General features: G+C 47.4%; 1 protein-coding gene across 1 annotated transcript in view; it reads right to left on the bottom strand.

The window, feature by feature from the left end:
- SON (SON DNA and RNA binding protein) overlaps positions 1-27,427 on the bottom strand; it is a 301,593-nt gene that overhangs the window by 225,285 nt on the left and 48,881 nt on the right. Inside the window, exon 2 of the mRNA XM_082247959.1 lies at positions 14,240-14,403. Within this exon, the coding sequence (XP_082104085.1) occupies positions 14,240-14,403 (164 nt within the window). The remainder of the gene's footprint in view (positions 1-14,239; positions 14,404-27,427) is intronic.

Here is a 27,427-nt window from a genome sequence, read left to right as displayed (position 1 = left end):
GGCACTCCAGCCATAGCAGCCCCATCGCCCTCTGAATCAGAGGAAATAGACACTCTGGGCCGTTTTGTGGATCGATCAGCCACCAGCATCTGCACTTGAGCAGCTAAGTTTGCCACAATAGTGGCCAGATCAGCCCCCTCGGGGGAAGCAGCAGCCCCTTGGCCCCCCCACCAAGGTGGGAGGAAACTTGCATTCCTGAGAATCCATGCCCCAGCAATATTAGGAAAAAAGGAGTACTGCCCCTTTAAGATCGCGGCGAGCGTAGCCCACCGCACCCACTGAATACACCGACCCCTACAGGGACAAGAAACTGGGCAAGGAATACAGGAAAAAAGGGAAGATAAAAACCTGGAGAGATCACACAGGCTGCTGCCACCCATCACTGTCCCAGAGCAAAAGGAAGTGATGCAAGACTGACCGCCCCTATGAAGCCTATGCAAGGCTACACAAACATGGCCGCTCGGCTGAGGATTCTTTGGGCAAATAGAAAATGGCGCCGACATGTGGCCTGAACGATCGCCGCCAAAATGGCGGTGTTTGGCGCCAAAACGCCATGCATTACCACACAGGCCCGGCCACCATGATTTTGCCGCAAAAAAATGGCGGGTCGCCGCACAGCATGCCCAAAATCTGACTGCCTCCTGCTGACACCCAGCAGAGCGGGAGAGCCCCCCCCTTCACAGCCCACACACAGGCAGCAGGTCCACACAGGAACTGACAGGGAGCACAGCAGCCACACAGACATGCAGGGTCACACAGTCCCAGACTGACACCCAAATAGACAGGTCCCCACAGAGTTACACTTACCAGTCCAGATGGCGTGGGGAGCCCGCTCCAGCGACCAAACCGCTGCACTGAGGACAGGGAGTGTAGCAAGCATGACGCAGTGGAACTGCGGTGCAAAACCGCAATGGCGTCCAGTGAGGTAGCCACCTCACCGATAGCATCCCTGCAGCGAACAGGGATGGGTCGTTAAATGTGCCAGGGTAAAACCTAAGCTGAACGCTCGATGGCAGGCTGGGAAGCCCTTGGCCCTGGGAACCAGGGTGGCCAGACTGAGACCCAGCTCCGCATGATCATCTTCATCAGAAAAAGCTAACTAACGCTGAAATAAACAGCTAAGTAAAAGAAAGAGAAAAAAACTCCAAATAAAATCAAAAAGAGAAAAGAAGCTGAGACTAAGAGCCCCAGCACAGGAACAGCCAGCCTACTCCTGAGCTAGGCATTAGAAACTGGGTTGGAAATGCAGGAAGCAGGGAGGTATTGACTGAGGGGACCACCCCCTGGGAGTGGGATATGCTAAAGGCTTTGATATTAATATATTCTGTTGTCTAGCTACTCCTACGGAGCAAAGGTCAATAACCCCCATTAGTGACGAATATGAAGAGGCGGCGACTGTCGGAGGACGTAAGAGAAAGTAATTTTCGGTTTTCGGCCAAGGGCATCCTGCATTTTCGGTTTCGGCCCAGAATTTTCATTTCGGTGCATCCCTACCACAAACCGATAGAGATCCTGCCTTGCGGTAAAAATTGAGAACCCGTTGGTGTCCTGCACATAACCGGATTTGAAGGTAGGCATTCTTGATGTCTAGGGAGGCCAGGAATCCCCCTGATGTAGGGAAGCCACTAGCGTGCAAACAGATACCATCTAGAATTTTTGATCCGCACGGAACCATTAAGGGCCAGTAGGTCCAGCCTTGTTGAACTAGAGCCTGAAATGCCCCATACAGCGCCTGCAAGCAATCCGGGACAGCCGTACAATCATAAGGGAAAACCTTACAGGAAAAAAAAAACGGATCAAAAACGTGATCATGCAACTGGACCGCATGAAGACCTGAACCCAGCTGCCTGGGATCTGGGCCAGCCGCAAGTCCAAGAACCGGCAAGGACGTCGGCCCCCCTAAACTCTGGCCAAGGATACACCGGATAACCACCGCTGAAACTGACAGGTGACCCAATAAGGGAGCCGTGCCCAGCGCGGTATCACAACAAATTGCAGCCCCCACGCCAGCTGTCCAACAGCTGCGCCAGGGCAGGAGGCACTTGCTCCTCACCAAGTCACCGCATTGGAACTCTGTCCTTGCCACGAAGACTCTGGCTGACGGGTAATCAAACACTGTTCCCAGTGCAGACCCCACCAGGAAGTACAGATCGTGGGCCACAGCCCGCTCCATCCTATCCCCCAGGTCCTTAAAGGACGGGGATACCTCCACGGGAACAATGGTAGTCCTATTCAACCTAGAGACCGTAGGCGGTACAGTCCCTTACCAGAGACTCTGCAAAAGGGTAACGTCTAGGAGCCGCTCAACACCCCAGGGGAACGTCTCAGACGGTCACATTCTTTATGAGCATGCTAGCAAATCAGGCTGCTCTGGATGGCATGTGTGCCAGATGCAACCCGTGTCCCAGGCGCAGCCGCCGATGCGTCCTCCAAATTGCAGGGTGTCATGCACCGAAAGCCAGTGCATCCACCAGCGCCTGTATCATGCACAGCAGGGGAGGTAAAAATGTCATCCTCATTATCCGTGGAGACCGGGTGCGAAGTAACAGACCCAGCAGGAAGGTCCCCGTCTGCGCCGGCTGAGTCAGACTCAGACGGCAGATGAGGCAAAGGTAGGTGGATAAACGTTTCAGCGTACCTCACCCTCTCAAGGCCACCTCCACCCGGGCCCAAATGCTTCCCGAACCGCTGAAAATGCATTGATCAACAGTGGAGCTCCGGAAAAGGCCCTGCGGCCTCAATGAGGGGTTCAGGTGGGGTCACATGGTCTGCAGGGTCCATACTGAACCAGAAGAACCCACCAGCAAAATTTACAAAAAAAAAAAAAAAAAACGGAATTTTTGTAAAATCTTACCTGTAAAATTCCTTTCTCTGAGTCCTCCGACAGTCGCCGCCTCCTCATATTCGTCACAATGGGGTTATGACCTTTGCTCCGTAGGAGTAGCTAGGCAACAGAATATGTCAATATTAAGGCTTTTAACATATCCCACCCCCAGGGGGTGGTCCCCTCAATCAATACCCTCCTACTTCCTGTATCCATACCTCAGTTTCAGTGGAATAGCAGTAGAGTATACAACCAAACCCCAAAAGAAGGGCGGGGGCGGCGACTGTCGGAGGACTCAGAGAAAGGAATTTTACAGGTAAGATTTTACAAAAATTCAGTTTTCTCTTACGTCCTCCGACAGTCGCCGTCTCTTCATATTCGTCACAATGGGGACGTCCCAAAGCAGTGCAAACATGAGGGGTGGGAAATGCAGTCGCGCCTAAGGCAACGTCGTCTCCACATCAGAGAAAGGAACCTTACCAAGGGAAGGAAACCAGCTGGGCAGCATGAAAAAAAAAGGTGCTCAACAGGAGCAACAACCCAGGAAAAAACAAATAACCTAGGGATAAAATCATATCCCAAACAGCCAAGGGCCCAAAACAAGGGACCCTAAGGAACTGCCGCACTAAGAACCTTGCGGCCAAAGGAAGCATCAGCCGATGCCTGAACATCCACCTTGTAGAACTTTGTGAAGGTGTGAATGGACGACCAAGTCGCCGCCTTACACACCTGGGCCACAGAAGCCCGATGATGACAGGCCCAAGACGTACTCAGAGATCTGGTAGAGTGTGCCTTCACAGGCATAGGAGGAACTTTTCCCTTCAAAGCATATGCCTGTTCAATGGTCTGTCTGATCCATTTGGCGATGGTAGAAGCCGACGCCGCCATGCCCTTCCGAGGACCCTCTGGAAGGACAAATAAGGAATCAGACTTGCGAAAAAATTCAGTCGATTTCAGGTAAACCCTGATCGCCCGAACAACATCCAGGGAGTGCAAATCCACCTCCTTCGGATGCTTGGGCTTCGCGCAGAGCGAAGGTAGGACAATATCCTCATTGAGGTGAAAATCCAAAATCCTCTTCGGAAGAAAAGAAGGGTTAGGTCGCATGACCACCTTATCCAAGTGAACGACCAGATACGGAGACCTGCAGGACAAAGCTGCCAGCTCCGACACCCGGCGAGCCGAAGTGATCGCCACCAAAAAGGCAACCTTCTTGGACAACATGGACAACGAGATCTTTCTGATCCGTTCAAAGGGAGCATGTTGTAACACGGACAGAACAAGATTCAAGTCCCAAGGAGGCAGGGGTTCCCTCCTAGGAGGGACCAGATGTCGCACCCCTTGGACAAAAGTGCTAACCAAGGAGTTAGATGCCACAGGACGTTGAAAAAGAACGGCCAACGCAGACACCTGACCCTTGATCGTAGCCAGCGCCAAACGCTGGTCAACACCCGTTTGAAGGAAGGACAACAACCTAGACACCGAGTACGTGCGAGGGGAATGCCCCCTGGACTCACAACTCACTGACCCACAACCTGCGACCAGGGGGGTCAGCCCGAGACCCAGCCCGCACGATCCTCTTCATCAGAAGAACTAACTAATGCTGACAAAAGTAACAGCTAAGTAAAGAGAGAAAAAAACTCAAATAAAATCAAAAAAAGAGAAAAGGCTGAGACAAAATGCCCCAGCATAGAGACATCCAGCTACTCCTGACAAGCTAGACATTGAAACTGAGGTATGGATACAGGAAGTAGGAGGGTATTGACTGAGGGGACCACCCCCTGGGGGTGGGATATGTTAAAAGCCTTAATATTGACATATTCTGTTGCCTAGCTACTCCTACAGAGAAAAGGTCATAACCCCATTGTGACGAATATATGAAGAGGCGGCGACTGTCGGAGGACGTAAGAGAAAATAAATTTTAACCCCGTGCTACAGCACGTGCACACTGGCCAGACTGGGGTGACCACTGGATCTAGATATCCAGCCCGTCACCCAGTGCGGCATAGTTGCTTGAAGATGTCACAAGAAAAAAAATTCCGGAGAAAGAAGCTAGCTAAAAAAAAAAAAAAAAAAAAAAAAATGTACATAAAAAAATTAATTTTATGCCAGGACCAAAGATCCCACCAAGGAACTAGGCCCTTACTCCTGACTAGGCAGATTAAAACTGACATCCTATGCAGGAAGAGAGAGGGAGTACCCTCTGGGACTGCCCATAGGCATAGCTAGAACTTTTTTCTGCCTAGTGTCCTACTCCTGTAGGGGGCAGTATATCCCTACTGATATGGATCAAAGAACTGCGTCAGTCAATGAAAGAAATATATATTTTTATACTACTAATGTCGGTGATGAGCAACCTATAATGGGACTGCAATATATATTTTTATACTACTAATGTCGGTGATGAGCAACCTATAATGGGACTGCAATAGTGTCAGATTGCCGACTGCACTAACATTTAGTGAGAACAGACAGCCACTGACACGAATACAGTGATATGTGCTAATAATATATAATGCCGCTGTACTAATGACACTGGCTGGAAAGCGGTTAACATCTAGGGCAGTGGTTCTTAACCTGGGTTCGATCGAACCCCAGGGGTTCGGTGAGTCAGTTTTGCGGGTTCGGCGGGGGGGCCCTCCCAGCCCCCTGGTGTGTAGCTTTACTAATCCCTGTACACTGTCCTATCCTCTGTCCTGTCAACTCCTGTCCTCTGCCCTATTCTCTGTACACCGCCCTACAGCCTACTGACCACTCTATCCTGCCCTACAATCAAATGAATAATCAATTCATTATTATGTTTTTGTTTTTGTGTGAAAATCATGTTTAAGAGCCGGGTCACACTATTGCGATGCGGGAAGGCTGCGAATTCGCAGCCTTTTCCCGCATCGCACACGCACCCCCGGCAGTTCACACTGCCATATGCGATACGCTGGGGGTGTCAATGTAATCTTAACGACACCCCCAGTTTGATCGCATATCGCAGTGCGATCGTGCAGTTCGCACAGGATGGGATCGCACAAGTGTGAACCGCTGTGCGATCCGATCCTGATGCGGCTGCAAAAATGCCTCCTGTGCGTGTTTGCACCGGGTGCGATGCGAATTTAGCCATACAAACTGTATGGCTAAACTCGCACCGCACAGCTGATCGCATGTAATGTCGGAGCAGTGCGCTCCGACATTACATGCGAACCCGGCACTCGCATGAGTGTGAACCGGGTCTTAATGGTTTTGTTCTTTGTTCTTAATGGTTTTGTTCTTTAATAGTTTTGTTCTTTAATGGTTTTGTTCTTTAATGGTTTTGTTCTTTAATGGTTTTGTTCTTTAATGGTTTTGTTCTTTAATGGTTTTGTTCTTTAATGGTTTTGTTCTTTAATGGTTTTGTTCTTTAATGGTTTTGTTCTTTAATGGTTTTGTTCTTTAATGGTTTTGTTCTTTAATGGTTTTGTTCTTTAATGGTTTTGTTCTTTAATGGTTTTGTTCTTTAATGGTTTTGTTCATTTTGTGCACCTATGTATAAATATAAACCTAAATATATAGCTATGTATTGAATTTGAAAAAATAATTTTTAATTTTCCCAATTAAGAAGGGTTCGGTGAATGCGCATATGAAACTGGTGGGGTTCAGTACCTCCAACAAGGTTAAGAACCACTGATCTAGGGTGATCAATTTGTTAAAGAACTGCTTCACCACCATTAATGTTTTTTTAATTGCCTCTTACCTTAATTGCTGGGTTGTCATTAATAAACATAATTACATGCCCAGCTAATCCAGCATTGCTATGCAGTAATCCCTGTTTTGTTGATGCTCACCTGCCACTGCCCATCTGGGAGCCTGCGTTCTCTTCCTGGTTCTTGCAACAGGCCCCCTAATGACGGCCATGTGCCACAACACCAGGAAGAATCAGCTGGCCAGCTGATGTGCTGTTGATTGTCTCAAGACCTCCTGGGATGCATGACAGCATCCTAGGAAGCTGCGGGCATGTTTGCCTAGGCCAGAAGTGCAGGAAGAGTTACAAAAAAGGTATTTAAAATGAAATAAATGTGCTATTGTGTAAAAAGAGGGAGTAGGAGTAAAATGATGGAAATTGGTGAGGGAGGTGAAGGTCCACTTTAAGGGCTGCAGTCCATTTTGTTTAAATGTGAGGCCATAGCTCTACTGTAACAACACAATATTAAAAGGATAAACAAGATAGCTCACGAGACAGATGTGAAGGTGTAGGCACAGGTGGGCCCAGGCACAAGTGCATACAAGGAAGTGCACGTCTCTTTTAGGAGGAATTCCAAATTTAAAAAAAAAAAAAAAAATGGATTTTTGTCGTACCATAAAATCCTTTTCTCAGAGGTTCACTGACAGAGACAGCTTCAATTATTCAGACCATGGGGCTTATGCTCTTGCTCTCTACGAGTAGGACTAGGGGGAAACCTTTTTGGTTATGCCCCTGGGGCAGTCCCAGAGGGTATACCATCACTTCCTGCTGTTTGTAACAAGCCGTGTCAGAACAACAAATAACTCAACCCCAAAAAAGGGGCGGGTGCTGTATCTGTCAGTGAACCTCAGAGAAAAGATTTTTACGGTAAGACAAAAATCGAGTTCTCTTTTGTTCACTGACAGATACAGCTTCAATCTTCAGACCATAGGGATGTCCCAAAGAAGTGTCAGGGGTGGGGAAAAAAAAAAAACCACAGCAAAACGCAGAATTCCCATTAAGGCTAAACATAGCCAACCTGGTAACAGGAGCTCAACTAGAAACAACTGAAGCTCGCCACCGGAAAAAAAAGTCACCCTCAAGAAGCGTAAGCCCCCGCAACCGCAGCCTGCAAAGCTTTGCGGCCAAACTAGGCATCCAAAGATGCAAGTACATCCACCTTATAAAATTTGGATAATTTTGATAATGTGTGTACAGACGACCAAGTAGCCGCCTTGCACACCTAAACCACTGACCCCTGTTGGCGGAAGGCTTAGGAGGTACTAAGCGCCCTCGTAGAAGGCAATTTAACAGTGAAAGGAGGAACCTGACCCTTAATGGAGCAGGCCTGCACCACCGTCTGCCTGATCCACTTGGGAATGGTCGGAGAAGATGCGGCCTGCCCCTTACAAAGGTCCATCCATAAGAACAAAGAATTGGATTTCCTAATCTGTTCAGTCACGGCCAGGTAAACCCGGATCGCACCCACCATATCTAAGGAATGTAAGGCAATTTCTATAGGATGCTTCGGCCATAGGGACGGTAGCACAATGTCTTCATTCAAGTGAAACCCCGATAGAACCTGAGGAAGGAACGCCTGACACAGGGTCATAACACCATTTTGTCCATATGAATCACCAAGTAAGGTGACCGACAGGACAACGCAGCCTACTCCGACACACGACATGCGGAATTAATAGCCACTAAGAAAGTCACATTCTGCCACAAAGTGAGCAGAAGAATTTCCCGATATTTTCAAAGGGAGGCCTTTGAAGCACCGACAGAACCAAACAGATCCCACAGAGGTACCAGGGATCGCACCAGAGGAGCCAGATGGCGAATTCCTGGCACAAAAGAGTGAACCAAAGACTTCGCCACCAACAGCCTTCGGAAAAAAATGCCCAAGGCAGAAATCTGGCCCTTGATGGTGCCGCCCTGGGCTAAACGTTGATCTACACCCAATTGTAGGAACTCCAAAAGGCAAGACACAGAAAAGTGGGGTGAAACCCATCAAGACTCACACCAGTAATGTACGCCTTCCAAAATCGATGATAAACCTTCCTGAAAGTAGATTTCCTAGCCTCTAACAGGAATCACCGACCCAGACAGCCCTCTGTCTTTCAGCACCTGGCTTTCAATAGCCACACCATTAAAGCCAGCGACCGTAAAGCAGGATGGAAGATTGTTCCCCGAGACAGAAGATCTTCCCTGAGAGGAAGTTTCCAAGGGACATCTGCTACCAGACCGGCGTACAAAGACCGGCGAGGCCAGTCTGGTTCCACCAGAATTCCTACTAGCTCGATTCTGCGTAGCAGTCACGACAGAAGTTGTATTGGAGAAAAGGCATACATCAGACGATACGGACCACAAATGGCGACCAGTGCGTCTGTGGCGTCGGCCAGAGGATCCCAAGACCGTAACACGAACCTCTGCACTTTCCTGTTGAGACGGGAAGCCAGCAGGTCCACATCAGGGGTCCCCCACCAAAGACAAATTTGACAGAAAACCTCTGGGTGAAGAGACCATTCTCCAGGGTCCAACGTCTGCCGACTTAGATAGTGCACTTGCCAATTCTCCACGCCCAGAATGTGCACAGGAGAGAGGGCAGGAACATATATCTTTCCGACCACCTCAAGATGCAGGCCACTTCCCAGGCCACGAGGGCACTCTTTGTACCCCTTTGATGATTGACATATGCAAAACGAAGAAAGCGCTGATGCCCGACATATATTGGAATATGACAGTAAGCGTCCTTGAGATCGATAGAAGCCAACAGATCTCTTTAATGAAGGAAAGCTACTACTATATGGATGGATGCCATCCAAAATTTCTTAACCCGCACTAAGGAGGTAGAGAGCCTTGAGATCCAAGATTGGACAAACCTTACCTTCCTTCCTTGAAACTGTGAACAGATTTGAATAAAAACCATGGATCCTTTCTGACTCTGGAACCGGCACAATAACTCCTTGTGCTAACAGATCCTGCACTACTCCATAAAGGCCCTATAGCTGCTTTGCAGACAGCCTTTAGTTGGAAGGAAAGAACCTTGCCGAAGGCAAGGACCGAAACTCGATCATGCAACCGACCCGAATCAGTTTCTGGACCTATTTGTCCTGAATGAGCAAAGTCCATGGACCCAGAAAGAAGCCAAGATATCCCCCCACTCCAGACATGGATGAGGGCACCCCTTCTGGCTGGGGAAGGCTTGTCTGCGGAACCAGAAGCGCCCGCTTTGTATTTACCATTCCAGGGTCTCTTGGAGTCTACCGCAAAGTTGCAGGTGGATCTTGAGCCCTTTTCTTGCAAGCCAGTCGGACGAAAGGGCCGCTTGTGAGCCGAAAAGAAGGGACCCTGCTTACAAGGGAGGGTGAAAGCAAGGTACTTGTGCGTCCCATAAGGCCCTTTGTGATCTCTTCCATAGAAGTACCGAACAAACGGTCACCTACAAAGGGGAGATCAGAAAGTAACTTTTTAGAAGCCTGGTCAACTGACCAGTACTTCAACCAGATCAAACGGCGAAGGATCACCGCCATCATCACAAAAATACTGAAACGCTTAGATCAACCGATCGCCAGCTCAGAAGGATGTTGACTCTCCTCCAGAACTTGGCGAACAACCTTAGCCCACTTCGTTAAGGCAGGGCTCAACAATTCCCGGGCACCAGGTCGCATTGCCGACTAGAAACTGAGTTTGGGCGCCTAGAATTTCAGCCATCTGCTGTCAGGCATCGGGACGCCGCTTCGCTGATGCAGAGATTTGAAATCCCTGCGGCTCCGATCCATAATTCTCTGTGTACCGACAAGAGGCATTTTAATTGGTCAGCACCGTCACATAAACGGTGCTGACCAACAGAACCGGCTGCCTATTCTTCACTTTCAGCACATCCATAGGACTCACTGCTTGACTTCTGCCACTGTCAGCCCTCCTCGTTGTGGTCACCCGGCACACATCTATCTAACATCAGGTAAGAGTGCTGGGTAAGCTGTGTGTGAGGCAGAGAAATGGGGCAAAAGGTCTGGGCTCTGCACAGAATTTCATGTGTCAGCCGGTCCCCATCCCACTGCTCCAGCATGCCTGTGTGTCACTGCTTCCTCAGCCCCTGGGGGAGGTAGGAGTGCAGAATGAGCCCATCCTGCCGTGGCTAAGGGAAGGGCACCACCTCCAATTAGTTGGGGGTTGGGTTTTCCTTTAATAGGCCAAGAGTGGGAGCCCCCCCATAGACACGTGTGGGGGAACAGAGCAGGCCATTTTCTGGGTGTATGTGAGGAAGGTGGAGGTGGGGGAGTGCCACACTTCTGGAGGATTCCTCTGTACACACCATAGAGCTGAGGGGACCTCACTGTACATATACACATATCTGCCTGAGACTTTCACTCTCTCCCACCCTCTATCTCCCTCCCTCTCACACCCCCCCCCCCCCCAATCTTACCTTCTCTACCTCCCTCTTTTTTTTCTGGGCGCCGGGCAGCTGATTTGAAAAACTGGCTCCTAACCTTTTTAGCTGGCTCCTAGATTCAAAGAAAATTTGTCAACCCCTGCGTTAAGGTATGGGATACCAAGGTGATAGCAAACATTGGTCTTAAAATTGAACCAGCCACAGTGAAAAGGTACGGGACCAGAGCCTCTGCTCTTTTGTCCACGGGATTCTTAAAAGACAGGGAATCTTCCACTGGCAAAAATGTGGTCTTATCCAGCCAGCAAATCTGAGCGTCCACCGACGGTGAATCGTCAGTTTCTTCAGAAGAGACCCTTCAAAAGGGATATTTTCTAGCAAAATTCTTCGATGTTCCAACCATGCATTTCGGGGAACCCCAATGACTAGTGACAATCTCGTCAACATAGGCCGAAAAGGGAAAAACCTTATTCACCTTGGAAGATTTTGTATATAAAAAGCAGCGCAGCTTTTTTTATACAGTATGCTTTAGGATGTTTGTCACTAGGGATGCACCGAATGTTCGGCAACCGAACATTATTCGGCCGAAAATAGCAAAAAAAGCACTTTCGGTGTTCGGCCGAATAGGTAAAAAGGCCGAATAAAATTTGTGCCGAACAATGTTCCGACCGGCGACCCGCCATCCCCGAGCATCACTGTAAACATAGCCGGAGGCACTACAGCGGCGGTCACTAAATGGCGGCCCGCGCGATGCTTCCGCCCGGACCGAGAGCCCGCTACCTAGGAGTCCTTCAGTCCCCTTCCTCACTGCGGCTCCTGGCTCCCTGCTCACACGCCGCCGGTGTCCTGTCCGGCCGCGAGTAGGGGGTGTGACGTCACGCGCGCGTCCCGCCCCCTGCTCCTGACTGCGGCTCCTTCACACTCGGTTCAGCGAGCTAGGACGTGACACTATGTGCACGCCCCGCCCCCCCTGTTCGCGGCTTTTGGCTCCGACCTGGCTGCGGTTCAGGTATGTGGAGCACATTTGGGGGAGAATACGGTAGCTGCACAAGCATTAGTGTGCAGACTAGCATATTTTGCCATATGTTGCCATGCTCATTAGAGTGCCCTATAAAGTGCCCCTTAAAAAAAAAAAAAAAAAAAAAATAAATGTGCCCAACAGAGTGCTCCCTTGACATAAAATGTGGCCATCAGCGTGCCCCTTATTTTATGCTAAGGGACATGCTGATGAGCATATTTTATGTTAAGGGGCACTCTGATGGGCACATTTTAGGTTAAGAGCAACGCCGATTTAAAGGTTTTGTTTTGCCCATCAGAGTGCCCCCGAACATAAAATGTGCCCATTGCCAAAATAAATGGAAAAAATGCGAAACACCGCGTTCGGTATTCGGCCTTCGGCCAAGCATTTCATTATTATTCGGCTTCGGCCAAGAATTTCATTTTGGTGCATCCCTATTTGTCACATTTAAGTTTCTGCTTTGAATATTTTTTGATTATTTAGCGCAGTTTCTCTACATACTATTTTTGAACCACCTTGGAAGATTTGCAGGTGCAAAAACTGCACCGGCGTCGCCGATTCAGCAGCAGCTGAGTCCTCCAACTTTAAAGTTTCCCGCACTGATACAATCAGGGCCTCCACCAGCGCTTTCATGCGCAGCTGCAGAGGAGGACGACTCATCTTCACTATTAGAGGACTCAGCGTGCGTGGACGCAGACCCAGTGGGCTTATTCTCGTCCACAGCGGTCAAATCAACCTCAGAATCTGAGGAAGCAGAGGATACAGGTGAAGGTGGGGGGGGGGCGCTTCTTGCTAGGTCTCCTTTGCAGGGCCATATCTACTTTGGCTACTAGTGACTACAGGTCTGCCATCATGGCTGCCAGGGCAGAATGAGACCCAGAGGGTCCCACAGCTTCCAGGAATGGATCGGGTGGTGAAACGATCTCCCCAGGCTCCATGACCATAAAAGGTTAAGCGGAACCATGCTGCTTAGCAAAAGAAAAAAAAAAAATAACCCGGGAGGCCCCTATTCCCTGTGCACCACTGTGCTACTACAAGAAGCAGCGCACCTACGGCGCTGTATACAGCAAGGAAGGATAGTGTACCCCCAGAGACTCAACACCCAAGCTGGAAAGTGCCAAAACGATCTGCCACACTTCTGGAGAAAGAAAATGCTGACCTGACACTAGAGGCCCCCACAGCCTCAACACTGTCTCAGACTAAAGGAAAATGGCCACCAATGCAAGTCTATGGGGAAACCAAAAACATGGCCGCTGAACTACAGCAACATGGCCGCTGAACAGAGAATCACAAATACCACGGAAAAAATGGCGGTACCACGCAGCGCTGAACGGGGGACCCCACAGGAAATAATTTACAGACTCCAGGAGGGAAGCCCCTAGAGACCCCCCCCCCCCGCAGCACCCAGGTACGGACACCCCTAACAGGGACCGACAACGCCATCACCCACTGCTCCTCCAGCATCATGTAGCCCCCTACCCAATTTCACCCATGCCCCCAAAGAGGGGCCGGGGGGGGGGGGGGAGATGAGGGCATTCAAATTTAAAGGGGAACCCTGCAAGGAGAAGGACACAGGGGGGGTCCCGCGACCACCCCAACAATTTCGCAGGAAAGGAGGGGGGACACTACTCACCATATCACGGTCACCAGGTGGGCGCCACTCTCAGCAGTCCACCGCACCGTCTTGGAATGGGGGTGCTGCGGCCTGAGGTGCGCTGCGACTCTAGTCATGACTGCTGTCGTGACCAGGGATATGTGACCTTGCAATGTGTTTCACTCGCCGATCAGCCCCCGTCCAGTGGGGTTATGTCGTGACCAACTTAGCGCGCAGCTAGTAGTTGGGTCGCACTCGCAGGCCAGACTGGGAAGACCGTAAGGATCGAGGTTATCCAGTTTGTTGCCCAGTCCGGCTGTTGATTGTATTTCACACAGGAACAAAAATAATAAAGAAAAAAGTAAAAAATTCTATTTAAACAGTAAAAAATGCCAGGACCGCAGATCCCAGCAGAGAGCCAGATCCTTACCCCTGAACTAGGCAGAAAAAAAAAAATAAAATTCCTACATCAGGAAGTGATGATATACCCTCTGGGACTGACCTAGGGGCATAACCAAAAAGGATTCCACCTAGTCCTACTTTTAGAGAGCAAGAGCATAAGCCCAATGGTCTGAAGAAAGGAAGCTGTGTCTGGTCAGTGAACGAGAAATAGATTTTTTTTACCCAAAAACACAAATTTTTCTACGTGTTGCCTTTAAAAAACAGTAAATCATTTTTTATAGTTCAAGTCCACTTTAAAAACACAAATTAAATGGTTTTACCTATAGTCACAGGTTTTGCAAGTTCCAGGTTTTCAGTCTTCATGGTTTCATCTTGAGAAGTTGGAGCAGTTTCTTCACTTTGTAGGCAGACAGCTGTGGATTCTGAAGTGTTCTCTTCCTTTTGTGCGGTTAATTCCCCATTCTGAGAGTTTTCGGAATTCTCACTAAAACACAGAGTCACAGAGGGTCAATACAATGTATCAACAAAGCATTATCAAAGTATCAATGCTAGCCATACACGTACAGATTTTCGGTTGGAAATTTTAATTTTAAGAAAATTTGTTTGCTTTTCTTATCGTTAGTGGGGGTCAAATCAATGTCAGTTTTCAACTGCAGTGATGGAAAAATTTGAAGGGGGCAGGAAGGAAAACTTCTCGATCAATGCATTTTCTAGCGGTGTATGTGGTTATCGTTTAGAAATCAAATTCATTTTAAAACTGAATGTTAAAAGCAAAAGACAATTTTCAAACGCCATTTGTCCATTCATCGAAAATTCTAATAGAGTATGGCCAACATAAGGCTGGCCATAGACAACACGCTAGATTCCCCCATCAAAGTCAGTGTGAATGCCTCCCTCTGCGCTATTGTATTCTGCCAGCGAGGGGCACAGGAATAATTCCCGGCCAGCAGAACAAAATGCTTACTGCGATCGGCTAAAGCTGCTAGCAGTAACTAAGTAGAAAAAGGTTGACATGCTGGTTGTACCCACGTTGAACAATCAATGTTCCTGGTCCCTGTTGAACTGGATGAATTTCAATCCATGTATGGGGGCTTAAGAGCCCATTCACACCAGGTGTGGTGAGAACGTGTTGGGCAGCTATTGCAGCGCAGCACCACCGTAAGACAAGGCCACTGCGCGTCTATTCACAGCAGTGCATTGCGACGCAATTCACCGCTTAGCACTGCAAAGCAGCCTATTTAACTTAAGGACTTCTGGATCGGGAATGACCAAGCCATTTTTTGCGATTCGGCACGGGGTTACTTTACCTGACAATTGTGCGGTAATGTGATGCTGTACCTAAGGAAAATTGTTGTCTTTACTCCCCACAAATAGAGCTTTTTTTGGTGGTACTTGATCACCTGTCCCATTTTATTTTTTGCGCTATAAAAAAAAAAAAAAAAGAATTCTGTGGAAAAAAAAAAAAAAAAGAATTTCTGCTATATAACATTCTCCTTTTTTTTTTACCTTAGGCTGGCTCGGCTGTGCGAAAACGACGTAGGTTTACGGTCGCGGAAGAGGTGCTGGCAGGCGAGTTTGCGCCGAAGCGCTCCCGCCTCCACTAGGCAGTGGGGATGCTGATCCACTGGACCGGGGCCGCTACTGGCGCCGGGCACCCGCAATCGCTTCCCGCTGAGAGAGGACGGTCAGTTGTTGTAAACACAGCTGACCCTTCTCTCTTAAATGATCACAGGGCACCTGTGATCCTTCTATGTAGGATCACATGTCTCTGTGGTCATTTCACAAGCCCCCACCCCCCCCCCCCCAAGTTAGAATCACAATTAACCTTTTGATCACCCTTTAGGGTAACCCCTTCCCTGCCAATGTCATTACAGTAACAGTGCATATTTTTAGCACTGATAACTGTAGGAATGTCACTGGTCCCCCCCAAAAGAGTCAAAAATGTAAGTTAGGAGTCCAATCTGCCCGCCGCAATGTCGCAGTCCCGCTAAAAATCGCAACTCGCCGCCATTACTAGTAAAAAATAAATACAAATGACAAATCTTTACCCTAGTTTGTAGATTTGATAACTCTTGCGCAAACCAATCAAAATACGCTTATTGCAATTTTGTTTTACCAAAAATATGTAGCAGAATACAAAATTGGCCTAGAAGGATGAAAAATTAGATTTTTACTTTTTTTTGTGGGGGGGGGGGGGGGGGGGATTTTATGGCAGGATGTGAAAAATAGTTTTTTCAGAATTGTCGCTCTTTTTTTTTGTTTATAGCGCAAAAAAAAAAAAAATAGGTGAGCAAATACCACCAAAAGAAAGCTCTATTTGTGGGGGAAAAAGGACAATTTTATTTGGGTACAGTGTCGCACGACTGCACAATTTTCCGTTAAAGTAACGTAGTGCCGAATTGCGGAAAATGGCCTGGTCATTAAGGGGGCAAATCCTTCTGGTCTAGAACTGCTTAACCACTTCCATACAGGACAGTTACACCCCCTTCCTGCCCAGGCTTAATTTTCTGCTTTTAGCGCTGTTGCATTTTGAATGACAATTGCGCGGTCATGCAACACTGTACCTAAACCAAATTTATGTCATTTTTTCCCCACGAATAGAGCTTTCTTTTGGTGGTATTTGATCACTGCAAGGTTTTTTATTTTTTGGTACACAAATAAAAAATAACGATAAGTTTGAAAAAAAAATGTTTTTTTGTTTATGTTATAAAATTTTGTAAATGGATGTTTTTTCCTGCACTGATGAGCACTGATGAAGCCGCACTGACAGGCACTGATGAGGAGGCACTGATATGCAGCACTGATGGGCACTGGTGGGCAGCACTGATAGGGAGGGCACAACTTACAGGCTCCCTGAGCCCCGATTGCCATCCCTGGTGGCCATGGTGGGCATCCCTGGTGGTCATGGGTGGGCATACCTGGTGCCTCTAGTGGCACCCCCCGAGGGTCTGCACTGTTAATCAATGCTCTGATTACCAGCACAGACCCCCCCCCCCCCCCCTCTGTGATCAGTGAGTAATTAGCAAAAAAATTGATTCAAACTCACTGATCCCCTGGCTGCAGCACAGATCGTCTCTTCTCCTCACTGACAGGATCTGTGTGAGGAGAAGAAGAGATCAAAGCCGTTACAACGGCTGTATTTACATTACATAACATGCTCTGATTGGACACAGCCATCATGTGATCAGGAGGGCCAATCATAGGGCCCTCCTGCCAAAAAACTTGTTTCTATGTGTCTGAGGAACACAGGCACATCAAAATCGCGCCGCTGCGGCGCAATCTCGCTCCTTCTGCAGGATGTTTGGGAACGTCCGATCAGAAGGACGAGACTCCCACCCAGAAAACCGCAGAGGCTGAAAACCTGGCCCTTAACGGTACTTAACCCATTCCATACCGCGCCATGTAAAATGACGGCGGCATGATTCCTTTCTCGATCCGGGCCGCCGTCATATGACGTCGGCCCGTTCTAGCTGGCAGTGCGCGCCCCCGGCGGCGCGCAGCGCCGCGATCAGGGATGGGGCTCGTCCCTCGGACATAGCCCATCCCTGATCAAGGTAAACAGCCAATAGAATTTGGCTGTTTACCACGTGATCGGCTGTGTCAATCACAGCCGATCACATGAGCGGCTCAAGCGCGAGCCGCTCGTTCTCTCTGCAATGCGCGCCCCCGGGGGCGCGCAGAGCAGCGATCGGGGACGAGGCTCGTCCCTCGGACAGAGCCAATCCCCGATCTTGGTAAAGAGCCAATGAAATTGGCTCTTTACCACGTGACCGGCTGTGTCCAATCACAGCCGGTCACAAATGTCAACAAAGATGAGGGTAACTCACTGTTACCAGGCTCTTCTCCTCACACACCGATCCAGTGTGAGGAGATCAGCAAACAGTGAGTTACCAGTGAGAGTACCATTACTATTACTGTGCTCTGATTGCCTGATTGCCCCCATCAAATAAAGAGGACCTGCCCATCTGAGTACCTGTCACCTGCCCATCAGCGTACCTGAGTACCTTTTCCCTGCCCATCAGGGTACCCGAGTACCTGTCTCCTACCCATCAGGGTACCCGAGTACCTGTCTCCTACCCATCAGGGTACCCGAGTACCTGTCTCCTACCCATCAGCATACCCGAGTACCTTCCACCTACCCATCAGAGTACCCGAGTACCTTCCACATACCCATCAGAGTACCCGAGTACCTTCCAACTGCTCATCAGAGTACCGACGCCTGAAGTACCCGCCTGCTCATCAGTACCCATCAGTACCTATCAGTATCAGTACTGATCATCAGTACCCATCAGTAACACCTATCAGAATCAGTACTACTCATCAGTACCTATCACCTGCCTGTCACCTGCCTATTGGAGTACCCGAGTACCTGCCACCTGCTCATCAGTACCTGTCACCTGCCCAGCAAAGTACCCGATTACCTGTCACCCTTCATACAGCCACCATGTCACAGTCCAAAAGGGTTTTCACTGCCGAAGAGGCCTGTGAAATGATATCCATGATGAGTGACGGCAGCGGGGAGCTCTCACCTTCCGACGCTGAAACAATTTCTGAATCCGGTTCAGAATTTGAGCCCTTTGAAGGCTTTACATCCGGCACTGAATCGGAGGAGGAAGAAGTTCGGCCTAAAAGACGCCGCACTGAAAATCAGGCAGACACCAGCAGCGCCAATGGCCAATCGGCAAACGCCAACGGCGCAGGACCCCAGGAGGAAATGCCCAGTACAAGTACTGGGATTTCACACCAGCCCCAAAGAAGAAGAGCCCAAATGCAGCTTCCGGATGCCTTGGCAAACCCATTGTGGCTGCCTTCTAGCTCTGGGTCAGCTACAATCCCCCCCTTCACAGCACAGCCAGGTTTGCAGGTCAACACCGAAAATTTTATTCTGATTGATTTTTTTAATTTATTTTTCCCTTTGGAGTTCCTTCAAAACATCGTGGACCAAACAAATCTTTTTGCCCAACAGTTTATCGAGAACAACCCCACCTCATATCATTCCCGTCCTTTTGAATGGAGACCCATAACAGTAGAAGAGTTCAAAGTTTTTTTGGGCCTTACAATCAATATGGGGGTTACAAAAAAAAATGAGCTGCACTCTTATTGGTCCACCAAACCCATCCACCACATGCCAATTTATTCATCAGTCATGCCCAGGTCCCGCTATGATGCTATAATGCGCTTCCTGCATTTCAACGATAATTCCCAGTGCCCTCCCCGAGATGATCCCAATTACGATAAACTCTACAAAATTCGCCCCCTAATTGATTACTTTTCTGGACGGTTCCCCGAAGTCTATGTCCCTGACCAAAAGATCGCTGTGGACGAATCACTGGTCCACTTCACAGGCCGGCTGGGATTTAAGCAGTATATTCCCAGCAAGAGGGCGAAGTACGGCTTAAAACTAAACAAGCTCTGTGAAAGCCAAACGGGATATGTGTACGCCTTTCGCGTGTACGAAGGCAGAGACTCCCAGCTCCAGCCCCCTGAGTGCCCAACGTACATGGGAGTAAGTGGGAAGATTGTCTGGGACCTAGCCTTCCCATTGCTGCAAAAGGGGTACCATATTTATATGGACAACTATTATACCAGTTTGCCCCTTTTCCGCCACCTGTACCTGAAGAAAACCTTGGCCTGTGGTACAGTAAGGAAAAACCGGAAGGGCTTCCCGCAGAGTCTTGTCAGCACTCAATTACGAATTGGGGAATCCGCAAGCCTTAGGAACGAGGAGGTAATGGCTTTGAAGTGGAGGGATAGTAAGGACGTCTACCTCATGTCCACCATCCACGATGACACCGCAGTGGAAATTCGAAGACGACGCGGTCCCGTTAGAAGTTCCATTCGAAAGCCTGCTTGTATCCACGAGTACAATAAGTACATGGGGGGGGGGTGGATTTAAACGATCAAATGTTGCAGCCCTATCTACCGACCCGAAAGACCCTCTTTTGGTACAAAAAAGTTGCAGTGTACTTTTTCCATTTGGCCATGTACAATGCCTTTGTCACCTATAAAAAGTCCACAACACCACCAATCCCCTTCCTCCAGTTTATTGAGGATATTGCCACTGCCCTGATTTACCAGCAAGGATCCCCCCCAGAAATCATTCGTTCGGATTGTGTCAGCAGACTTCATGAGCGCCATTTCCCTTTCCATATCCCACCATCACAAACCGGAAGAAGACGCCAAAAAAGATGTCGGGTGTGTGGCAAAAGAGGAATTAGGAAAGACACCAGTTTCCATTGTCCCGATTGTCCCTACCAACCTGGCCTTTGCATTGGAGAATGCTTCAAAATATATCACACTGCCCTAAACTTTTAGCCCATATTTCACTGCTGAATATTTTCCTGCTGCCTCAACCAACCATATCACTGCCTTCCTTGTGAACCGACCCTGGCCTGTATATCGACTATGTCTCTGCCTGCCGTCTGCATTGTTTATCCGCCATGTTTCTGCCTTTCAAGTGAACTGACCCTGGATTGTTTATGGATTTTGCCTTAGCCTACCGTCTATTTCTGCCTTTTACCTGCACTGACCTCGGCCTGTTACGACCATGTTTTTTGCCTGCCACTTAGACTGATCCTTCGCCCTGCTACTGTAGTAGTGGGATTCAAAATGACACAGGGGTCTCACTTTTGTGAGGGGCTTCAGAATATAGCGTTCTGATATGAGAAAACCAGTTTTTGGATTTCTCTGGGTTTGTAAACTCAGAACAGGGTCTGGAGTCCGGAGGCTTCAAAGCGATTTGGGTGGGAGAAGCCTCTACCCCTGTCCCCATTCTTTGCCGACCGAGGCCCTAAGCTTGATGGTCCTGCCTGCTGCCTGGACCAATACTTTGGCTGTGCTGATCATATCCCTGCCTGCACTGACCCAGGACTTTTTATGGAACATGTGCCTGTTGCCTGGACCAATACTTGGGCTGTACTGACCATATCTCTGCCTGCTGCCTGTACTAATTATGGACAGTATTCCTGCCTGCTGCATGGACAATCCTTTTTCTGCTGCTGACCTGCCTGCTACCTGGACCAATGCTTTGGCTGTGCTGACAATATCTGTGGCTGCTGCCTGTACTGACTATGGACAGTATTCCTGCCTGCTGCCTGGACAATCCTTTCACTGTCGCTGTCTACGTTCCTGCCTGCTGCCTGAACCACTGCACTGCTAAAAACCACAGGTATTTTTTTGTTTATCCTTTGCTCAGCAGAATGTATTTTGGTATGTATTATGCTATGTGTTAGGGGCCTTCAACAATGTGATAGGTTGTCAGGAATTTATGTGTGTGATTTATGTCCCTAGCCACTTGCCAACCGGCCAATGTATATATACGTTCTCCGTTTAAACCTAAAAACCAGTGTTATGGCAGCAGATAGCTGCCATAACCCTGGTATTTTTTTAAACGGTGGACAGTTGGCTTTCCGATAAGGGTGGTCCCAGCGGCGGAATCGCCGCGGGATCACCCTTCCGGGATGGCGGAAGAGGTGACCCCCCCCCCTCCCGCCGCGTCCCGGTCCTTTTCCCCGCTAACCGGACCCGCCGGCAGCGGGGAAAACGATCCGGTCCCAGATCCTCATGGACAGGATGTTGAGTGAGGGCAAGCTTGCCGTCACTCGACTCTATGGTCTTGGAGGACCGGAGCTACGGCAAACTTTGTTGCCTAGCAACCAGTTTAAAGGTCCCTTTTTTTTTTTTTCATTTTATTTTATTTATTTATTTATTTATTTTTTTTTTTTTCTATCTTTTAGTGTACTTGTGAGATCTGAGGACTTTTTGACCCCAGATCTTACAAAAAAGAGGTCCTGTCGTGCCTATTTCTATTACAAGAAATGTTTACATTCCTTGTAATAGAAATAAAAATGATCAATTTTTTTTTTTTTTTTAAACGGTGTAAAAATAAAAAATAATAAATAAAATAAATAGTATAAAAAAAAAAAAAAAAAAAATTAAAGCACCCTGTCCCCGTTAGCTCGCGCGCAGAAGCGGACGCATACGGAAACCCCGCCCACATATGTAAACGGTGTTCAAACCACACATGTGAGGTATCGCCGCGATCGTTAGAGCAAGAGCAATAATTTGAGCCCTAGACCTCCTCTGTAACACTAAGATGGCAACCTGTAGAAATTTTTAAATTGTCGCCTATGGGGATTTTTAAGTACCAAAGTTTGTCGCCATTCCGTGAGCGTGCGCAATTTTTAAGCATGACATGTTGGGTATCTATTTACTCGGCGTAACATTATCTTTCACATTATGGAAAAAAATTGGGCTAATTTTACTGGTTTCTTATTTTTTAATTAAAAAAAGTGAATTTTTTTAAAAAAAATTGCGTTTGGAAGACCGCTGCGCAAATACGGTGTGATAAAAAATATTGCAATAATCTCTATTTTATTCTCTAGGGTCTCTGCTAAAAAAAAATATATAATGTTTGGGGGTTCTAAGTAGTTTTCTAGTAAAAACAACTGATTTTAGCTTGTAAACACCAAATGTCAAAAATAGGCCTAGGCAAGTGGCTAGGATGCATGATGGGGCTCCTTGGATGTTGGGTCCCTCTATATGGCTAGGCTGTGAAAAAGTCTCACACATGTAGTATCGCCATACTCAGGAGGAGTGGCAGAATGTATTTTGGGGTGTCATTTTTGCTGTATACATGCTATGTGTTAGGAATATCCAATAAATCGACAACTTTGTGTAAAAAAAAAAAAGGTTTTCATTTGTTTCCCACATTTTCCAAAAGCTTGTGGAAAAAAATGACACGTTCAAACGACCCATAATGCCTCATAGAATATACGTTGGAGTGTTTGCTTTCCAAAATGGGGTCATTTTGTGAACTTTTCCATTGTATTGGTGCTCTAGGGCCTTGAAAAGTGTGATAGGTAGTAAGAAAGTTTTATGTGTATTTATGCTCCTAGAACGCCTGAATGTGCTTCTTGGACGTGGAGTCTCTTTTTGTGGCCAGGCTGTGTAAAAGTCTCACACATGTGGTATCGCCATACTCGGAAGGAGTAGCAGAATGTATTTTGGGGTGTAATTTTTGCTGTGTACATGCTATGTGTTAGAAATAGCTTATAAATTGACAACTTTGTGGGAAAAAAAAGTAAAAAAAAAATTTTTCTTCATTTTCCCAAGAATTGTGGGAAAAAATTACAACTTCAAAAAACCCACCATGCCTCTTACTAAATACCTTGGACTGTCTATTTTACAAAAAGGGGTCATTTGGGCGGTATTTGTACTGTCCTGACATTTCAGGGCCTCAAGAAAGGAGATAGGCCGTCAGTACATCTGGTGTGATCAATTTTCAGTAATTGGTACCATAGCTTCTAGACTCAATAACTTTCACACAGACTAAATAATATACACTAATTTGGGTTAATTTTACCAGAGACATGTAGCAGTATACATTTTGGCCTAAATGTATGAAGAAAAATTAATTTTTTGCAAAATTTTATAATTGAAACTAAAAAAAAGTGTTTTTTTTTCAAAATTTTTGCTCTTTTTTTGCTTATATCACGAAAAAAAAAAACCCCAGTTGTGATCAAATACCACCAAAAGAAAGCTCTATTTGTGTGAAAAAAATGATAAAAATTTTGTTTGGTTACAGTGTAGCATGACTGAGCAATTGTCATTCAAAGTGTGAGAGTGCTGAAAGCTGAAAATTGGTCTGGGCAGGAAGGGGGTCTAACTGCTCTGTATGGAAGCGGTTAAGGCCAGGCGCTCCTCACCCCCCATTGGAGGAAGGCCAAGATCCGAGCCCCTGAAAAGGTGCGAGTGGGAACCCCAAGAGACTCACACCACGCAATGTATGTCTTCAAGTACGACGGTAGAGTTTCTAGACTTTAACAGCGTAGGAATTACCGATTCAGACAAACCTATCTTTCATCAACTGGCTTTCAACAGCCAAGTCGTTAAAGCCAGAGACTGTAAAGCAGGATGGAGGATTGGCCCTTGAGACAGCAGATCTTCCCTGAGAGGAAGTCTCCAAAGAGCATCAGCAACCAGCTGTACCAGATAAGCGTACCAAGACCGGTGTGGTCAGTCTGGAGCCACAAGATACTGCACAGGGGTCTTGGCAGCAATTTGAGGGGGGGGGAGGGGGCGTAAAGCAGACGATACTGACGCCAAGGAGCTACTAATGCGTCTGCGGCATCGACCAGAGGATCCCGAGACCATGCCACAAACCTCTGTACCTTCTAAGGAAAGAGTACAGCAGAGAGAGCTGGAACGATCTGCCCACCTTAGAATACCAGCTACTTCCTGAGTTGCCAGAACACTTCTTGTGCCCCCTTGGCGATTGACATAGGCCACGGCTGTGGCATTGTCCGAATGAATTCAAACCGGACACCCCTGAAGAAGAGTTTTCCAATGATCCAGACAAATTCTGATCACTCCAGTACATTGATCGGCAGTACAGGGGGGTTATGAATTTTCCCTGTCGAAGTGCCGGAGAACAAAGCCAACTCTAGAGACTGGATTCTTCTCCCATTTCACCACTATCTTTTTGCAGAGATCTCATGTGTAACTGTGCAAACTGAACTGCCTCGAAGGTAGACACCATCAGGCCCAGCACCCACATGCAAGCCCGGAGGGATGACCGTCTGCTGGACAACAGAAGCAGTTGGAGTTTTTCCAGAGAAAGAAACACTCTGGCTGAGGCAGAGTCCAGAGTCAGATAATCTAGTTCTGTGGACGGAACCAGAGCAGACTTTAGAAGATTCAGTAACCAACCGTACTCCCTCAACGTTCGCAGAGTAATCTCCAAGTTGTCCATCAGAGCAGTTGGAGACTCCGCTTGCAGAAGATTGTCCAGGTACCCCAGTACCGCAATCCCCTGCTGACGCAACAATGCTAGCACTGGGGCCAACACTTTTGTCAAGACCCGAGGAGTGGGGGCGAGACCAAAGGGTAACGCCACAAGCGTATAATGCTCCTCGCCCACAGCAAAGCAGAGGAGAGGAGAGGAAGCGCTGGTGGCCGGCACATATTGGAATGTGAAGGTAGGCATCCTTTATCGCCTTGAGGTCCAGAATTGGACATACCTTGCCTTCCTTCCTGGGAACTGTAGATTAAAAACCCCTGAAAACGTTCCGAGGTCAGAACCGGGACAATGAACCCTTGAAGTCACAAGCCCTACACCGCCCCAAGAGACCCTGTAAGCGATCTGGGGACAAGTGCAGGTTGGAAGAGAAGAACATTTCAGGGGACAAGACCGAAACTCGATACAGGTGAGGGTGCCCCTTCATGCACAGGAAGCAATGTCCGCAGGTCTGGAAGAGCCTGCTCATGGCTTGCCAAACCAGGTCCTCTTCAAACCTCAGGTTGAGGCCCTGAAGGGCTTAGATCCCTTGTCTTGAGACCCTGGGGGACAAAAGGGCCTCTTATGAGCTGAGAAGAATGGCCTATGTTTACAACAGGACTCCTTGCCCTTGGTAGCCTGCAGAAGAAGAGTACTCTTCCCCCCCATGAGACCCTGAATGAGGTCATCCAAGGATGTTTAGAAGTCTGGTCTGCAGACCAGCATTTCAGCCATATAATACACCAAAGGACCACTGCTGATTCAGACAGACAGTCTAGAAATCAAAAGGAGCCGCATCCAAAGAGGCATCACAGATAAACTGTAGCCCCTGGACCAACTGTTCCGCAAAGGCAGGGGGAACCTGTTTCACCTCCAGGGCCCGGCGTAAAATGTTAGCCCACTCAGTCAGTTTGCGACACCAGGGCAATAGTAAGTACCAGCCTAAGTGCCGAACCAAACTACAGTGAACATATGACGGGCCAGAGCCTCCACTCTATCAACCAGATGTTTTACCACTTCCGGACCGCCCGCCGAAGTTCTACGTCGGTACTTCGACGTTAAATACAGGTGTTATGGCAGCAGACACCTGCCATAACCCCAGTTATTTCTTACTCGACCAGCAGTCCCCTTTCACATAAAAGTGGTCCCATCGGCAGATTCGCCACAGGATCACTTTTATGGGAGGCAGGAGAGGTGTCCACCCCCCTCCTGCAGCTTCCTGGTCGTTTTCCCTGCTTACCGAAGCTGTCAGTAACAGAGAAAACAATACGATCATGTCCCAGGCAGGGAGTGAGGGCAAGATGGCTCCCACTTGACTATGGCCTTGGAGGACTGTGGAGTGACGTCATACGTTGCATCCTCCCAATGGACTTAAAAACAGCCTTTTTTTTCTTGCTGAAAAAGAAAAAATACTTTTTTTTTTGCTTTTAAGGGTCAATGTGAGAACTGAGGTCTTTTTGACCCCAGATCACATATTAATGAGGACCTGTCCTGCTTATTTCTATTACAAGGGATATTTACATTCCTTGTAATAGGAATAAAAGTGATCAAAAAGTTTTTTTTTTTTTAAAGACAGTGTAAAAATAAAAAAGTTAGAATAAATAAAAAAAAAAAAAAATGTTTAAAGCGCCCAGTCCCTCCGAGCTCGCATGCAGAAACGAACGCATACGCAAGTGGCCCCCACATATGAAAACGGTGTTCGAACCACACTCGAGTTATCACCACAATTGTTAGAGTGAGAGCAATAATTCTAGCACTAGACCTCCTCTGTAACACTTAACCTGTAAAATTTTTTAAAGCGTCGCCTATGGAGGTTTTTAAGTACCAATGATTGTTACCATTCCATGAGCAATTTTTAAAGCATGACATGTTGGGTATTTACTCAGCGCAACATTATCTTTCACATTATATAAAAATGTAATAAAAAAAAAAAAAAAAGTATTTTTTCCAAAAACAATTGCATTAGTAAGACAGCTGAGCAAATACGGTGTGACAAAGTATTGCAACGACCACCATTTTATTCTCTAGGGTCTCTGCTAAAATTGTTTATATATATATATATATATATATATAAATAAATGTTTAGGAGTTCCAAGTAATTTTCTAGCAAAAAATACTGATTTTAAACTTGTAAACAGTAATTGTTAGAAATTGGCCTGGTCCTTAATAGGGATGATCTAACTTTTGAAAAGTTCGGTTCGAACACAACACCCGAATTTCCCGAAAGTTTGGTTCGCATTCCCGAACCCCATTGAAATCAATTGGACCCGAACTTCGGGAATCAAAAAACACAACTTTGAAGCCCTAAAACCTAATAAATGCCCCTAAAAAGTGCCTCCGATTCTGGGTCATGCCCCAGGGACTATGAATCAGGCAAAAAAAAGTTCTTAAAAATTGTTGTTTTTGATAGAGCCAATTATTGAAAAAAAAAGAAGATTTCTTTGGATTTAGTGTCTGGGGGTCTAAAAAGTGTACCTGTGAAGTTTCAGCTCTGTAGCATGTCCAGAACCAGAATTATAGCATGCCAAACCTTCAAGAATGACTTTTTTGCTTAACCGCGCATTTCTTTTGCTCCTAATAAAGCAGATGTGTGTGACGCCTTTTGCAGTGGACTTAACGCTTACAACAAGAACAGGCGTTAACTTGTCACTGAGGCTTTAACTGCAAAAGACTTTGCTACTCTGCGTCACACATATCTGCTTTATTTAGCTACAACTTTGGGTCGCATAAC

This window comes from Pelophylax lessonae, assembly GCF_965119305.1.
Source record: "Pelophylax lessonae genome assembly, chromosome: 2".
Classification (NCBI taxonomy): Eukaryota; Metazoa; Chordata; class Amphibia; order Anura; family Ranidae; genus Pelophylax; species Pelophylax lessonae.
This window is presented reverse-complemented; position numbering and strand designations above follow the sequence as displayed.